Consider the following 18,509-nt stretch of genomic DNA (forward strand, 5'->3'; position numbering starts at 1 on the left):
CCAAATTTCCCCTCAATGTTATTGCTCAGCACAGACAGACAGTTTGCCCAAACTCAATCTACCCACCACAACTTTTGCGCTTGCACTTGACCCGAGGCTTGTTACAACCCCAAAGCAAAATGATATTACTTAATAATGCCACTGTCCATAGAATACACAATGTATTTGAATGCAACCAAAGATAAGGACAAAAGCCAATATGGGTAGGTTGAAATGGGGACATCCTTATGCAAACATTGTTTTTTGGAGAGGGAAACCAACCCGTTCACAGATAAATGAGCTTACAAACAGTGTCTTTCACTCCAGCTGAACTGGGCTGATATGCATCTGTGCAAAAGTCTGGTAGAGGTTCTTGATATAAGCTTACTAAGAAGCCATGGGACAGATAGTCAGGGTTCCAGCCAGTGTGAGTTAATGAAAGACCAACAAGGACTCCCAGCTGTCCGTCCAGAGTTGTTCTCATGTTTACGTCAAAACATAGAAATGGAACTATAGAAATACACCAAAAAGATGGAAAATGAAAAAATGTCGGTACGCTTGATTTAGTTTGTTTGTTTGTTTGTTTGTTTGCTCTGTTCCTCCGTGTTTTGCCTTTGTTTTGTTTTCTCTTCTTCAAGTTTTCCCAAAAGTCACAGAACAGCGCACAATCCCAAAATGAAATTGTCCACTCCAGGTCCTCCTTTGCCATTGTCTGTCTGTGTGTGTGTGTGTGTGCGTGTGTGTGTGTGTGCGTGTGTGTGTGTGTGCGTGTTTGTGCTTGTGTGTGTGTGTGTGCGCGTGCTGACATGTACACAGAATACTGCCGGAGAGAGAGAGAGCGCGCAGTGTGTGGCTATGTCTCAGATGCCTCGTGAGAAAGTCAGAGGGTGAAGTAGCTCTTCTCTTTACTGTAGTCTTGACCAGTACTGAGACATGTCAGGCTCGCCGCCTGGAACTTGGACTGGAACAGATACTCCTGGGGAGATGAGTCCTACAGAGAGGGAGGGAGAGAGAGGAGACGCTGTCATTCACTGCTACAGAGAACATCACTTTATACTGTTTTCTGTCTCAATATGGGGACATTGCATCAAAAATGAAGTCTGTATCTTTTTAAAAGTATGATTTACAATTATGTTTATTTATTCATGTTAATGATTTATGTTTATGTTTATGTTTTTGATTTGAAAATTATTGAGAACTCAACCAGTAATTGTTTACAGTTTAGAGCTTGCTTTAGCTCCCATTTGTGCTATTACTTCTTTCTCTTGTGATGATTTCAAAATGATCTCTCCAGTTCAGACCACTATGGTCACTTCATTTACAAATACAATTCTTTCAGCACAACAAAATACTTTTTTTAATTGGAAGGAAATACTATATTATCCTTCTAGTTCATGGACCTGAACATATCTAATACATGACTACATTTAGAACAGGGCATTTTTTATGCAAACGAGTGGTAGGCCTACTTAATTCTTAAATCAGAGTATAAGGCCAATGCAAACCAGATACAGGTATTATACAAAACGAGTAATGAGGAAATACATGTTGACATAGGGTAGTGATGTAAATTGGTAAATGGAATATGAAATTGGATGTAAACATGCATACATAACTATACAAAATATAAAATGAATGATGTGATATGCAACATGTATAAGCTATATTCTATAACGGATGAAAGGAACATCACAGGTACATGGAGTGAAAGACCTGTATAAGTATATATACTCTTTTGATCCCGTGAGGGAAATATGGTCTCTGCATTTATCCCAATCCATGAATTAGTGAAACACACTCAGCACAGTGAACACACAGTGAGGTGAAGCACACACTAATCCTGGCGCAGTGAGCTGCCTGCAACAACAGCGGCGCTCGGGGAGCAGTGAGGGGTTAGGCGCCTGCACTTCAGCCGTGCCTACTGGTCGGGGCTCGAACCGGCAACTCTCCAGTTACAAGTCCGAAATGCTAACCAGTAGGCCACGGCTGCCCCAATATGCTGCCTGTATATGACAGCACTCTGTGATGGTACCCTGCCTAATTAGGATGTATGGTAGCATAAAAAAATCAATGGCAGTAATTTTTCACTATCATCACCAAGCAGGTTAACAAGAGGTTCTTTTTTTTCGGCCTACCTGTTGAGGTGGTACCAGAAGGGGCCATTGATTGGCTGTTCATGTGTGCTTGCATATGAGGGGGTGTGTACGTGTCGTAGCTCCGCCCATTCACAGAGGGACTCGTGGGCAGCATGCAGGAGTAGGAGGATGTCTGGCTGGGCTACAAACAGAGAATATAGCAATTAGCCTCCGGGTAGGTGCTAACGCACAGCTCTCATCCAAAATCATTCTGCCTGCCACGTTAGCAAACAGAACGAGCTGCCATATGGTTAGCAATGGTGTTTGTGTATAGTGCGTTTGCTAAAGCTAACGATTTTACCCCAAATCCAAAGGCTGTTTGATTCAATAGTTTATAGCGTGTGCTTGGTGATGCAACTGTTCAGTAAAGGCTTATATATTTGGGCTAGCTTTTATCACTGGTATCACAACACATTCAAGGACAGAACGCACACACAAACACCGAACACAGTATAACTGCTAAGGAAGGTGGGGAAATTGCTTGTGGAAGACTTACTTGCATAGGCAGGTTGTTGGCCATTGTGAAACTTGGCATGGGAGGCAATCCGCTGTATGTGTTTGTGAGGGCTGTGTCTGATCTGCCTAACATGGACCCTGATGTGAAAGACACTGAGAAGACAGAGAATTGTATGAGAATTACATTTGAATGAACCATGATTTGTCTATTACGGCTATATAATATTTTCTAATATTTTACTATTTCATATTCTAATATTTTATTTTTTACTTCAATAACTATTCCATACTCATACACATAATAGGCCTACAACTAATTATAGGCCTATTCCCTTTTTTTTCAAAGGTGAAATTTAAACTCTGCCCACAGATTCAATGTGATTGGCTAGGGCCTGGTCCCTCGGTGGCCTACCTGGTGTTGTGGGCTGTGGAATGGCCTGGTAGACACTGGTGTTGAAGCTGCTGCTGATGGGGATGTGACTGGAGGGGTTGCTCGCCTGTCGGCGCTGATTCCGCAGCTTCTCCTCTCGCCTCCACTTTGCTCTCCTGTTTGAGAACCACACCTGCGAACACAACATCAGAGCCATCAGACCCAGAAGAGGATGCTAAGCTTCCAGATGGTAGCCTACTCCATGTGATAAGGCATCTGAGAGCTGAAGTATCAGGTGCCTATTTTTGTGATGAATAGGCAGGTATTTATCACTCACCTGTATTCTTGCCTCTGGTAAATCAATCTTGGCTGCCAATCTTTCTCTTGCGAAAACATCTGGATAATGAGTTCTTTCAAATTCTGGAGACAAATTTGAGAAATATGATATACGTTAAGTATGTGCATACAATATATGAACGCTTGGTTCTGGGCTATGTGTTTTACTATGCAGGTGAGAGTGAGGAGGCTACCTTTTTCCAGGGCCTCAATCTGCTCTTGTGTAAATGATGTCCGATTTCTCTGCAACTTTCTCTTCAGCTGGAGCCGCAACTGTGTTTCATCTGAGTCCTCTCCGTTGGAGCTTATGGAGTTTGTGTTTTCTCCTGCACCATCCTGCTGCTGACATCCATCTGTGCAACCAAGTAGAGAATAATTGGTCAGGAGTAAGTTGTTTAATATATTTATGTAGCCCTATTAATATTATGCAAATTTGCACATCACTTGGGGTATTGTTTCCAAATCCTGTCAAATAGTGAGTTAATGTGGGAAAATACTGTTGTTTGGTGAGGACCATCTCTCCTCTGATCCTTTATCAGTTGTTAACAATGAAGACGCGCTCAAAGGGTTAAGAGAAATGTGTCGAGATGCGATGAGACCTTTTCAGACTCAGCAATGTTTAGAAACCTAAACCCTCTCTTACTCTCAGAGTACGACGATTTTTCAATACCATTCACCATATGGGTATGCGTCGAGCCATTGAGGTGATCACCAGCACTTGAATAGAAAGAGTTGCTTTTCATCGCGACACAATGCCACGAGAATAAGGGGAAACCATTAAAGTTTGAACGGAGATGGCCTGCCAAAGTTTTCGTGGGCAGAATTCTCGAGTGTACACAATTGAAGGCGTCGACAAAAGGATTCTCTCAAGGCGTGCATTGCTCTGCATTGTTAAACACGAGGATCCAGTCAGCCCCGTTTTCAGTTCACTGTGTTAACCTCTACGCACTTGTGTCATTAATCAACGTCTACTGGGCCGTCCCGTTACATGCCACTTTGAATTTAGCCTATATCTTCATTTGAAACCCCCAGCATGGCTTGGCTGTAAAGATGTTTTGTAATAGGCTTATCTAATTCCAATAGTTTAAACAGCTTCTTGGGAGTCGGGACGGAAGTTTTCGTGCGCTCTGGTAGTCCTATATTTGTTAACAAATTATGATTTTAAACCTAACATGTGATTGTGTGTTTTGTTTACGTTTTGTTAATGCATAATTATATACATACTCGCTCAGTTGATCAGTTCTGCTCACTGGCAGAAATAATTACAAAGGTCTTGCCTACTTTAACGTTTCTATAATTCATCGCTAAATAATTTTGTCCTCCGGTGTCATAGATTAGGGACTAGCCTAGGCCTATAAACTGCGGACTGGCTACCAGTGTTTGAAAAGCAGGTATTACTCTTGGTCTACAATTAAGTTGTCTTGTGTGGTGTGGTTGTCTCAAAGGCCTCACTTTTTTAGGGCTAATCCGACAAAAGAAGTGTTGCGTCCTATTTGTCTGGTCTGCCAGACTACTTACGCGTCGTTTGGGATGTGTTTTCTTTTTTCTTTCAGTAAGTGGCTTGGAAATAAAAAACATTCTTTGGTATCACTGTGTCTCAATCAGTCAGGCATAAAACACGACGAACGATAGAACCAATTGCGGCACCTTTCAGCTGTGGAGAGTGGATCAAAACATTCTAAGAGCACCATTCAAATAATGTGTTCAAATCTTAAAGACGGATTTTGGAATCTTGTAGAGAGAGGTGCAACAGTGCAGGAAAATGAAAACAGTCTGGCAGTTTTCTAGCCTACTTGCCTCTCCCCAACTATCCATTATATTTTCAGTGTTGCGTGGCAGTTGTCAGGTGGGGACTGGGGACCATATTTGTTTCCCTGTTAGACAACCCTCCTGTATGCTTGTAGGCTAATGGACCCTAGGCTGAAAGACAGCTATACGATCCCCATGTTTAGAGTAGACCAATAAGTTGGCTCAAATGCATGGTAGGCCAAGTTACTCCCAATGTGACTGGTAGGCCTATAAATCGCTACATAGCCTACACGCTCTCTGGCTGGAAGAGAAATTAATTATTGAGTGATTTCCTCATTCAGACTGGGCTGCTGTAGGCTACTTAAGAAATTGACAATATATTACAAACATCCAAACAATAATTATAAAAACACACAAGACAAGTATGTTTATTTGAAATATGTAGTCAGTCCAAGTAGTAGACTGCAATCTCTCCGTTCTTTGTGTGGTATAAAATGAATGTTCTACTAATAGAGTAGGCTATGTGATATTTAAGCTTTAGCTTATTCAGTGTTCAATGTCCAATGTCTAATTTTACAGGGCTACAATAACATTAGCTACAATAAAACGGTTACTTATTTTAAGTTGTGTAGGCTGGTCACAGCATGTTTTATGTTCATGGTTTAGTAAATTCCCTATTGTTTTAAATAATACTTTGTTGCCCTAAAACCGACGTGTGTAATTGGCGCACTGCGCCATGTCGTGTCCAGAGGTCTCCGGTGAACATTTACTCTCCAGCTGTCTCCTCCAACTAGACGCCTGTGCATGTTGTATTAATGAGAGACTAAACGATCTCTAATGAGCAATTACATAGCGACGGAGCTGTTCCCATCACAAATTCTTGCGTGAGACAGAATCGTCCTTTGTACCGAGATCCCGCACACGGTTTCTCCGCTTCATCTTCCAGTGGTGGGGGTGGATGACAGGGGAGTGTGGGGCAGGGGGGTAGGGGTGCAAGGGGCGAGTTTTTGGATGGACACCTACTCTGAAAAGATGGACAGTAGTCACGCAAGTCCTCGGCAGAGACAGAGGCGGTATTGAGATGGATGATTAATTAGAGATTAATTGGTTGCTAGGTGAGAGTTTTGCACGAATGACTAACTGCGTTTGAGTTGTATTCTTATGTCATCAAAGTTTTACTGTTGGCAATACAGGCAAAAATATTTATGTACAGTGTTACACCCAACATTGCAATTACAAACGTAAGCATTCTAACTATTATAGTCAGCAAGTATGCAGTCATTGCATTTGGAAATCCAAAATCATTTAAAAAAAAAAAAATCCAAACAACTTTTTTTAATTACAAAAAACAATGCAATTTATTTAGTTGATTTGAATTACTGTAGCCTAATATTAGATACTAGAAGTATGGAATTATTGTATTATGTAGCCTATTATGTTATAGGCCTATTAAATATTAGGCTTAGCCTGTGTGTTCAGGAGAAAAATACAATATCATGATAATGATACATGTTAGGCTACATAATGATAAAAATAGCAAAACAATAATACCAATCATCATAATCATAAATAATAAGTAAGAGTGATAACGAGCATTTGACAACCATTGTTAAGCCTCACCTTGATTAGGTTGCCCGGGTACAGAAGTTCCAGGGTACCACCCTGGACGGGTTCCCCACGTGCCCGTCTGCCCGTTGAGCATTCTCAGCTTGTCATACATGCCATCTGCACCCATCTGTTGCTTTTCGCTAGCCAGGTTGCGAAGGACTCTGTTTATCGACGACACCTGAAAGACATCAACAAAAGCACCTTTCAGTTCAAGGCCTTATGACAAACCAGCCGAAGTGAATGTCATTCCAGTGTCAAGTATTAGCTGCTGACCATGTGACTTCTTATTATCTGTCCATTTAGGCTTTGATCTCAAATGTAGGCTATATAACACAATAATAATAATAATGTTCCAAAGGCACATCAATTTTATTTGATTTAATTGCGTTTATGTGGCACCAGTTACAATTGAAATTGTCTCAAGGCGCTAAAAGCTAATAATATGGCATGGATCAGTGGTCATCTAGTGTGAAATCATTTCAGGTGATAAATTGAATTAGCCATTGTAAATAACTGGCAGTCTGTGAACTTACGCTAGGTATATTGTCGTTGGTGCACACGCCGTCTGACAGTAGTCTGTCACGAATTTCCCAGGCGAAGATTGAGGGACACTCCCTTTTGTACTGTGCTATTTTACCGACCACTTCGGGCGTCGCTACTCGTGGTTTGCTACCTCCAATCGCCCGTGGTCTGATGGAGCCAGTCTCATAATATCTGCCCAGGATCTTACTCACGCACCCATTCGACACCTGGATAGAAAACAATAGGCACAATTCACATACATTATTTAAGACAACTGCGAAATTTTTAAGTATGCGTCAAACAATGATAAGCTTACGTGTTCATTGTCCAGCACTTGGACTTTTGCATCAACATGCATCTATAACACAGAAAATATACCTTAAGCTAACAGAACGTGTAAGCTATAATAGATTTCCTAAAATATTGTGATTAAAAAGTCCAATATTGCGACGAATCTTAACTGGATGGTGGTAACAGTGGTGACAAAGTTATCACTAGGAATGCCACTGAGTTGTCAGTGATGTTCAAAATCAGAAAAGCTTTTATTTTCTTGAGAAACGAATTGACAATTGATTTTCCTGTTTTGTTATTAGGTATAGATGTTATTTATGTATATTACAGATTAAAAAATCTCGGTTAAAGACGCTGTAAAACAAATGGTTACCTGCAGGATCCTGGAGATGTCGCACGGCCGCGCACCGCTGTGTGCGAGCTCAACGATTTTCTGTCTGGTTGAGTCCGGCAAGGGTCTTCCGTTAACAAATACACCACCGAGCTGGTTCACGCCGCTGTGACCTACACACAGATACGGAGACAATGTCGACAAAGTCAGTCACCTGAATATATCGTAACAGCCTATGTATCCAAAAATAGGGAAACATTGTTCCATTAGCGTTAGTCTTTCGGCAATAGGCTATGCAGCTATGAATGATAGGCTACACAATGTTTTTGATACATGCAGAAACAACAAAACAGTGAAATTAAAAATCAAGAGTTTCAACATTTAAATGAATCCAAAGTACAGACACATTGCAATGGATAAAAAAGTGCTAGCCATAACTAAGTCATGTAATGTATTTTCATTTTATTATCACCAATACTTCCATTAAGGTATGCTGTATTCCTTTCTACCTTCAGTAAATGCATATAAGGCTACTCATCAACCATCGTTCATGTATAAAAAATAAAAAAAACATCCCCAGCAATATGAAAATGGATGCTCACAACTGAAAGTCATTCGTGCCTTACTGTCAATAACTAAACACGAAGCGCTTTCTTTAAAGTGTTTAAATACAGCCTAACTTGAAAACACTCATAATCTCACCAAAAACATCTGTGCAGCAATGACAACACAATATCAGAAACAACTCCTGAAATCACAATTAAGATTTCGCAAATTAAAGCAGAAGCTATTAATTAGCAATTAATTGCGTACCTAATTATTTGGGATCTCGGAGCGATAACAAAAGTCCAATGAGTGAATGCGAAGAGCCACCAAGCCTTGAACCGAATCAAACCGAAGCCTCCCCGGTGTGCCTGAGTCTCTGCTCTCACTCCTTTCCCCACTGACGCCCACCGTTAGTTTGACTCCGGGAGCGCCAGCTCCTTAGCAATAAATAAGCTCCAAATATAGAAGAGGGGGAAAATATGATGAGCCTGCCTGACATTTGTCTTTAAAATAAAGCTAGCTGCACGTCAAGTTTGAGCTTAATTTCTGGAAATAGGCGGAAGTCGCCTCGGATCATGCATGGAAGGCTAATTGAAAAGATCAGTTGGAGCACTTGTGGCAGGCATGTCACTTTATGACACCGCTCTGCTTTTGAAAATCGCATCGTCACGACAAATAGTAGCATGATAAAACGACCCTTTCTGTCTGCATTTGGATATCACTCGGATAAAATTGGACTCTACTAGTTTATCCTTCAAGGGAGGCTTCATTTTAAGGTAGCTAAGGGCTATGCGCGGGCACGGGGGACGTGAACGCGCATGATTCTTAACATATTAAAACTGACATACAGTGTTTTTTCTCCTCTTGTTTGTATTTGGCAACAAATCCTGCAGCCGCTACAGCCCCGTTGTGTTCAGGTTGTGGGTTACAACACATGGCAGTAGGCTGCTCTGGATATTACCAAAAAGCATGGCCATTTTTTACAAGGCTGTAACTTAAATGCAAATGAACTAATGGCCAGAATAACGGAATTGCATTCTACAGTCACCCCAGTTGAGACCTAATGTGTAATAATCTTACTTAAACAAGATCCAGAATAATGGGAAATCCATTATCATCCTCTCTATCTATTGTAATTCCAGGATTAACTGGATTAAACAGGCTCTTGGACATAAGTACAGCTGCATTTAAGGTTTATTGGCCTTGAACTGTGCTCCTTTATTTATGACATTTAAATAAATCAATATGATGGATATAAACGTCAGATAAAAATAACACATAAAATTCCAAAGCACAAAAGGTCAAGTCTTAATCATCTTGTAATTCCCAACGGTGTGCGCTCGGGATGCTGCCCGGTGGCGATCATTATGCGACTTGTATTTTATTGCTCGTCGGCTAATGGGAAAACATATGTCGACAATTTGGATGCTCCCCACCATATACACCCAGGAGTTAAGAATACAAAGCACGGGGAACCCGCCGCGACCTTTAGACAAACCCAGGGCCTCACTAGGCTGATATCTTCACGACAACTCGCACCAGAAACCACACGTCGCAATATTGCACCCTCCTATTAACATTCATTCAAGGCAGATAAGGAGGTGGATGGCTAGTGTTTTGTTTTGATTGACCTTTCGACAGAATACAGAGAAATTCAGCGTATTTTCCATCAAAAAAAAGCAAGACTATGAAAATTCAATCAAGCATCTGTGAAGTCTCTCTCTCCCTCTCTCCCTCCCTGTGTGTGTGTGTGTGTGCGTGTGTGTGTGTGTGTGTGTAAACATTGCACTGGCAGGGCGGAATATATGTAACCATATCACAACACAAGTAAGTAATTCCACACACCTTCATCACAGACGTCATACACCTCTTGTCCAGCAGCAAGAGAAAAATGTTCATATGGTTATTTTACTATAACAGCCTCATACATACTTAACAGCCTCACACATACTTTCCTTCACAATTAAAAAGTACCACAATGCTAATTGCAATTAGAACAAAGACGTTTGTGCACAATATTTATTCATCTCCTTTTTTTATAAATGTCTCTTAGTGACCACATCTAGTCCTGGAAACCGTCTTTATGAAATAACGAACATTTCCCATATTTTCTGCACTGGCCCTTTCTGCAGCGCTTATCAGTTATGCGACTTGGCAGCCATTGCCAACGGTAATGCAGACAGCTCTGCAATTATTTAATATCAAGTCAAGCAGAAACGAAATATCCCCATTGCCTCTCTCTCCCCCTTTGATTATGCGCATGTTGCGCGTGTACGTGTCAGTGAATGGCGCTGAATAAACATATAAGAAATACTTCTGCCAGGTATATTTTCTCACGTGCAATCTGTGAGGCCGGCTTTCAACAGACCCACAGAAAGGCCTAAATTCAGTTTATGTAAATTAAATAAACCATTTATACATGCAGATATTCCCGTGAAAAGGCCCATAGGCCCCTTCTAAGCCAGGCTACCTGTAGTTGGCTACATCTGTCTAAACACGGTAATTCTCAAAAAATAATTTACGCAAAATAAAATATTACTACATGCATCGCAGCCATGACCGCAGAAGCAACATGGAATACCATTGTAAGGAGTAAACAAATATAGGCCTAGCCTACCACTCATAATCTAAAACATTAAAATAAGTATCTTAACAGCCCTCCCCGGCACGAGTAGACATTGCATCTTTAGATAATAACATGAGTAGCCGGCACTGCGCATGAGACTTTCATGATTGCAGATGTGGCGATAAAGAATTATACATATACAATATATATATATATATATACAATATATGTGAATGTACTTACTGTTCTGCATCATCGACGCCACACCAGACTCCCACGCGGCTTGATTGTGGTATTCTATAAGTAATACAGAAGAAACTGATTAATTGGGAAGTATTCCATAGACGTTTCTATTTCAGACAAACAATTGCAGCTTTAATAAGATACGTATTTTCTTGTTATAGTTCTTGTTATGGGGTTTGAAATTCGAGGGAATTGCGGATGATAGTTTTGATGCACCAGGGTGGCAAAATGTAATGATCTGATATATCCTTTTTGTTCTCCGTGCATATTTGAACTTGCCTGGAAACAGAGTTGACTGTCCGCTTTAAAACAATTTAGCCCCTCATCTGCCGCTGACTACTTAATGCCTTCCTAGGACAAAGCAAAACAGTATATTAGTAGGCTACACCCCTGTACAGTTTTAATCCCATATGTTATCAACTGCTTTTGCATATGGAATTTCGAGACGTAGTACATTTTACATTCTGTATTCTGCTGGTTTAAACGTATGAATTTAGTCAAACTTCAGTCTATTTTAGACTGTTAGCTTTATACTACATATCTAATTAATTAGCTATGTTTTCTGTTGATTTTGTTTTGCCTGTAATGTATGTTTCGCTATATTTCTGCAAGCTATATGTGACAAGGCTATTCACCTATTTTCTAGTGGTGTGCAAAGTTTTTACTGGGCCCCGTACTCTTTAGATCCTCTCTTCAAAAGTACAGTGACACACGCTGTCTACTTCGCCTCAGTGCTCTGAGAGTAGGAACGGGAGGGGGTGAAGGCAGGCCAACAAAGCCTGCTGGATCCCAACAATGTGGCCCTTTCTACCGCCATCCCCAAGCCCGTCGTGCAAACTTCGGCCTCCCTAACTAGCAACACAGCCTCCCACTAAACGTACCAACAACTCTAGGATACAAAGCGCGGAGGGCACCCAACCCCCAAGCAGCGAGCATTTACCCACACCAGCATCACTGTCACAGTGATAGCCGTGACCTGGTGCCCGCACACCAATGTGTTTTTTTTTTTTTGTGTTTTTTTTTTTGTTTAGTAGCGTTTGGGGAAATAGAAAAGTAATTTCACGTTATAAATATCTGGAGGTAATTGTATAACTGGTGAGTTGTTAGGGGTTGTAAAAAAAGATACAACAGCTCAGTAGGGCGCTCAATTGGAAAAAGACAATTGCAATAAAGGACCTATTCAATGACATTGCTTAAAAAGGGGGCCAGTGGAGGAGTCTGGACTTTCATTTTCTCCCTCAGCACAAAAATGTACCCGTTGAATGCTTTCTTCTCCTCACTCTTGATTCGCAAATGTAATTCATGCACCGTGTTTGATGTAATTGTGCTGAAAACTAGGACAAGAAAACAAATTTAGCCAACTATTTTACAATAGTAGGCCTAGGATATATTAAATAACACAATCATTTATATAACCAAACACAACCACTTTTTTGACACCTTGGTTTTTCTGTTAGCTGATAGGCTATCTGGAATAATAATAATAATAATAATAATAATAATAATAATAATAATAATAATAAAGATAATATAAAATGTTAACTTCTCCCACAAACGTATTAGCTTTTTCTGTTTAATTCTTGGGTAGCAGTAATTGTGTGAAATTATAATAACATTTAAGCAATTTAGTTTTGTTTCATAAACACGCGGTCTTCTGTAGCGACAGTGGCCAGTAGCCTAGGCTACTTAACTGAAGTTGAGCATTTCCCTTGTCATGCTTTCGGCTCTATTGGTGTGGCTGTTAATTATTTATTCTTAGTACCAAACTCGGTCGATGTTGTTGTATTTAACTAGGTCTAATCTGCATTTCTTTCCCCTCTCTAATCCCGAACTACAATCGCCTTAATTAAACATGCTTATTCAGGACAGAGTATCCTGCAGTAACAACATTCATATGCATACATACATCTGTATCTATACAATGGCCCCGTAGGAAGTTACGAGCACAGTGTAATTTACATGCACTAATCATCTTAGTGTTAGCTTTTATTTAGTGACAACTTAAGTGTTCAAGTTATTTGGCGTTCATCCCCATCTAACTGTTTAAGAAGCAATTGTTAATAATGGCCAAACTATTCTAATTGAAAGATTACTCAGGATCTTTTGCACATCTATTATCAATATGTAGGCCTAAATATAAATTAAATATCAAGATTTGGTCGCATCATTATTATTTGACATTATTTGATGTAGACTATAACCTAACATTTAATATAGTGCTTCAGTACCACTCGGCTTGGGCTGCCAGCGAAAGCTTGTCATTTACAATCATAGAGCTCGCTAATTTTAAAATACATGATAATGGCATTTGTTTATTTTTTCTTTAAATGCACGCAAAGAACAGAAAACTAACAAGGCCTAGTGTGCTCCTAGTGCATTTTTAGAGAAGGCGCTCGGTTGAATCGCTCGGATGATTCAAACTGACACCTTTCCTCAACGGGTCATTGCTTCCCCATTCTCCATACTAAACACAGTGTAGGCCTAACGTGACTTTTTACTCTTCGCTGTCATAAATAAGCATCAAGCTATCTACAAACACCAACAACCTCTTGTAAAAATAGCGAACAAATCGGGTTAAACTCCACATGGAAAAAGGGCATTTTTGAAAAAACTTCAACAAGACTATTTGTGCTTAGGTTGCACGTTGCCCACAACAAACGCTTCTATTTCCACTGTCATACTAAAACACCATAGAAACATGCAATATGCTCTAGTAGAAATAATACTAAAAAATCGTATACCATATATACTTCTCTAACATTTGCACCACTGCATATATTTCTGTCTATTGACCATTTTAACCAAGGCGCCACAAGTAACAGGGGAACTGCTGCACTGCTTTTTGCAACGCGTAAACAAACTTTTAGTAAAGAGACGCTGTCAGCACCCACCTTTCTGAGGCATCCTGCTCCGCCGCTGAATTCCTTCTTGGTAAGTTTGTATGCTTATTAATCACCCAGTTGTAGTTCTCTTTGAAAAAAATACCCTTTGTTATTTCAGGTAAAAAAAAAACGTTTTTCCAAAGGGTTGCAAGTGAAGAGAGGCAATCCCTGCGAAGGAAACAAAGATTGACAGTGAGCGGAGATGTCAGAGAAGCCGAGTGACCGAGAATGTGCGCTCGCGTGTGAGTGAGTGAGTGAGTGAGTGAGCGAGCGAGCGAGGCGAGCGAGAAAGAGAAAGGGGGAAGAGAGAAAGTCAACGAGAGAGAAGGAAGTGGGGGGAGAAAAGAGAGAGAGAGAGCACACCTATGCTGATGATGGTACAAGTGTATTAATGTATGTGTTCCTGGTCTCGCCTCCACGGCTCTTCACTGGCCCATTAGCGAAGTCTGACCTCTGTCATCACCTCCCAGCAAAACACTTCCCTGTGCGCCTCTCGCCATAGCGGGAAACGGGGTTGAGCCAGGGAGAGGCTCTTCTCAAACCCACTAATCAGCCCACACATGCAAATTTACCTCGCCTCCTGCGATCTCTCTCTCTCTCTCTCTCTCTCTCTCTCTCTCTCTCTCTCTCTCTCACACACTCACTCACTCACTCTCACACACACACACACACACAGACAGACTCTCTCTCTCACACACACACAGACACACACAATATTGCCTAATGCAATGCTACAGGTCTGCTTGGATGCCTATTGGACGGTCTAGCCCATTCTCAGCGATAGAATCTGTTTCCCTGTGAGATTTTTGTACCACGAAGCTGATGGTGTTATTTTGGAAATGTAGGGGGCGCACTGAGAACGCCATGTGGAACGGATGTGAGCTCATAAATACAATTTCAGTTTTCTTGGACCATATTTAGGCTACCATACAAATGTTCTCATTTTCATTAATTCGGGAAATAATAACGGTATTACACAAGCGATGGCAGTGCTTTTAAATGGCTATCAATTAAGCCAAGTCTAGCACACATATGAGTTTATTGATGAGTTTTAAAATATGTAATTCATCAATGTATCATATCAGCATTAGATAGGCTATCATAGTTGTTTGGTGATGTGCGCCTCTGGAAGCTGGACTGTAAAACAAGGACAAGGCCCTCAATTGTTGATTGTGAAAGCGAACCTGTTTGCTCAATGCATTAAGGGCACTTCCAAATGGCCTCTAGTGTACTCGCCAGAACAGTTGCAAACACTCTCCACGTGCCTTTGTTGACATTGCTGTTCTGGGTAGGCTATGTCACCCTTTTCTAGACGCTTTTGATAAACTAACTTCTTAGGTAGAACAGCATATATTAGCACGCTGACGAGAATTTCATTTTGTTTTTGTGCATGTTGACAGGAACAGTTAGAAGTTGAAAGTGATGTCGTTGCCTCCACGACCATTCGCCTCTGACTGGCATGTTTTGAATGCCCAATCATTAGCACACACCTCAGTACCCTGCAAAGCGAGCTTGCTGCGCCTGCGTTTGAGTTTACACTCATACCAGCCTCGGTGTTCCAGCAGGATTCTCCAAAGGAACAGCTTGGATAGAGAGGGATTGTGAGATGCGTGGAGATAAACTAAAGCAAAGAAAATGCGGGGGACAAAAGGGGGTGCAGAAGGGGGGTGGTGGGTGTTTTGGACCGCTCGGAGCATAAAATTAAGTTGTGGTGGCATACACTTGACTTCCCTTGACATGTGAAAAGTGCTAAAAGTCAAAGCTCATCAATAAACTATCTGGAAGGTGAATGAGAGCCCCTGACAACCATTGCATTCCTAACTGTGTTACAATGAGGAGACAAACGACACTGCCAAAGAGTCTGCAGCGGCCTCAAAAGGGGCCTCTATGGGAGAAGGATAATGAGGCGAGCGTACCGTCAAGAACTGCTCTCCAAAGTCCTGCGGTGGTGCTCTTACTAGCCGCTGTTTTCTTCAAATAACTTGTTCTCACATGCTTTTCCTGCGTGTGTTTGTTCTTCTAGAGTTTCGTGTGAAAAATCTGATCACTGGTAACTCTTTAGGCTATACCTATCATGTCGTAGCTGTTGTTGGATAAAATGGCTTCTCTGACATGAAAAGTTTTTTTTTCTCCTTCCTCCACTCAGAGAAAAGGTCTCGGATGCCATGCAAATGTTAACTGTCAGTTTCATGGGAAGACGGATTGGACCACGAGATGGTGAGTGCAAGAAACTGTGGGGCCAGCTATGCCATTATATGTCAGAAGTATGCTGAATAGACTACTTTATGTTGTCTTAAATATAGATATTGTGGCATTTACTGAAAATAGGCTGGTAGAAACTCCCCAAAGAGAAGGAAGAATTTCTACCTAGAAGCAATGCTTTACTGATGTTTGCATCCCTAAATATTAAGCATTAGCTTGCTATAGGCAAGTGGGCTTTGTAACCATGACAGGTGAATTTGTGATATGCCAGCACTATGAAGTTGACGTCATGGATTGAAAATGATGGGTGCGCTGGCTAAATGCGCAAATTATGCTACACTGTGGTGTTTTGCTTTATCAATCTCCATCAACAAGTTAATGTGTGATTGATTGTCATCCGATTTACAAGTTCGTTACACACCTGCTTACTTCGGTTATTTTCCGCAGTTGTTTTGCAATCCTTTGATGAAACGCATCGCTATTTTTCCCTGGAAATAATTCCTGGTTTACATAACTGATTTCCTCTTGAAATCCGTGCGTGAAAAGGAAAAAGATAGACCGTGGGTGCCGACATGCACTGCAACCCAATGCCAGCCAAATGACTGGGGGGAAAAATGAATGGCGAAAAGAAGGCTACGTGCATGAAAAAGCGCTACAGGCCTGTTTTATCTCCTTCAGCGAAATCCTATGGTTTCCCGGCTTTAGATATTTATTATCGTACACACTATCAATTAGCGCGACTTGGATTAGCAGCTGCTAATTCAGAGTCTTGAAAAGAGAACTTAATCTTGTGGCTATTTCCCCCGGGGCAAAGTGGTCTTAGTGCCCCCTCTAGAAAACTTTTAAACAACAACACAAATCATACGGGGTGGGAAGGAGTGAATGCGTCTGACGTCATTGTTAGAAGAGGAAGGGGGTGTCTGAAAACATCAGAGGATACTGGCCGTAGCTTATTGAGATATGTCGGTTTGCAAGAAAGGTTAATTGACAAGTGGATAGCCTACTTAATTGGGATTTTTTTTAATTCCATATGGCAGTGTACAAGTGAAGGTCATAAGTCCTTTTTCTCGAACAATGTCAAAATTCTGCCAAATCCAAAACCATAACTAATATTAAATGTTCAACTGTCGTCGAGTCGTTGGAGTGAGAGGGACTAACTTCGAAGAAACACTGTAAATCAAAATATGATTTTGCTTTAATCTTCATATAAAGTATTACACAACTTAATATTTCAATTAGTTGTTATATTCAGCTCAAAGAACATTTGTTAACAGTAGCTTAGCCTATAGAATAGCCAATCATTTAAATTGTGTAGGCTACCCCAATACCATGACCCATCAAAGGACGAATATAAACAGATTAGAAGTAGCCTACCAATTGATTAAACAATATAGCCTAATTAGGCTACAATTCCCACGAGTTGACAGCCTTGCACTAGCCTTACACAGCATACTCGAGAGATCTAGTTTACTGTGCATCATTACCGACCTGTAGTAGGAGTATTCCGTTAGTGTCTACTGTTAGTCTTCAATCATATTTACAAGATATGGCGATTGTTTATGGCGATTGCCGTTAAGGGTCCTATGGCGCAATGCCCTTTCACTAGTCTAGTCGGACTGTTACAGTTACTGTTATTTTCCCGAATGCACTATGACAGGTCCTGCATCGTGCCATCCATGAGATGGATAGGCCTAAATCAAGATATTATTGATAAGCCACTTGTTTTGTAATCATGCAAGACTTGGACACTGTATAGCCTATAAACAATGTGATGGTTTCACGTATAGCAGTATTTTAGGAAATTACCATCTCCACCAGGGGCAGAGTAGCCTATATGCATAGGCCAACTGAAGAACATGTTTGTCTGACTCTTAACGCAGTGGTTAGGATGTGTAACATAAATCCATAATGTGTTTAACTGACATCTCTATTTGGTGTGTATAGTTTAGATCTTAGTTTAGCTTAGTAGGCTATAGGTTCATTTTATATAATGTTCTCTACATTTTGATGTCGGATGTTTTATAAGACTCGATTTGAATGTCCCTGTTGCTGAATTAAAGCTGTTTTAGTAGTGCGTGTAATCATTGCTTCAGCTGATGTGCAAACTATGAAGTAGCATTTCCATTTTGAAATTAGTTATTCAAATGTAGCTTAAATGTAGCCCAATAAAAAAGCTGGTGAATATTATTATATTATGATAACAATAATAATAATATGATAATAATAATAGCCTAATAATAATACTTATCTATAATTAGCCTATCTACTACTTATTATTAATGTTTGTACACTG

The 18,509-nt window shown here is 40.6% G+C and overlaps 1 protein-coding gene across 9 annotated transcripts; it reads right to left on the reverse strand.

Moving 5' to 3' along the window:
* Positions 1–884: 884 nt before the first annotated feature.
* Positions 885–11,172, reverse strand: pax6b (paired box 6b). 9 transcript variants are annotated; one of them, XM_076286895.1, is made up of 12 exons: positions 11,133–11,157; positions 10,169–10,192; positions 7,820–7,950; positions 7,472–7,513; positions 7,167–7,382; positions 6,646–6,811; positions 3,471–3,629; positions 3,278–3,360; positions 2,983–3,133; positions 2,611–2,723; positions 2,115–2,256; positions 885–970 (listed from the first exon to the last, which is right to left on the reverse strand). In XM_076286895.1, exons 1-12 carry the CDS (start codon positions 11,143–11,145, stop codon positions 885–887), a joined length of 1,326 nt encoding a protein of 441 aa, XP_076143010.1. In that variant the 5' UTR covers positions 11,146–11,157. The 9 variants fall into 9 exon arrangements, with proteins under 9 accessions (XP_076143010.1, XP_076143009.1, XP_076143011.1 ...); XM_076286894.1 differs by having other exon boundaries at positions 7,152–7,382; XM_076286896.1 differs by lacking the exon at positions 10,169–10,192.
* Positions 11,173–18,509: the final 7,337 nt, after the last annotated feature.

This window comes from Alosa pseudoharengus, unplaced genomic scaffold (genome assembly GCF_046254945.1).
Source record: "Alosa pseudoharengus isolate Yale_2024_CS ecotype anadromous, Long Island Sound unplaced genomic scaffold, YU_APseudo_1.1 YU_APseudo_1.1_scf_16, whole genome shotgun sequence".
Taxonomy (NCBI): domain Eukaryota; kingdom Metazoa; phylum Chordata; class Actinopteri; order Clupeiformes; family Clupeidae; genus Alosa; species Alosa pseudoharengus.

Bases quoted from the DNA above. Each gene is read 5' to 3' on its own strand.
- pax6b (XM_076286894.1), bottom strand. The intron at 7,383-7,471 runs GTAAGCTTATCA...TTTTCTATCCAG, and splicing joins AAGTGCTGGACAATGAACAC to GTGTCGAATGGGTGCGTGAG. The intron at 3,630-6,645 runs GTGAGGCTTAAC...TTGGTTGCACAG, and splicing joins ACCCGGGCAACCTAATCAAG to ATGGATGTCAGCAGCAGGAT.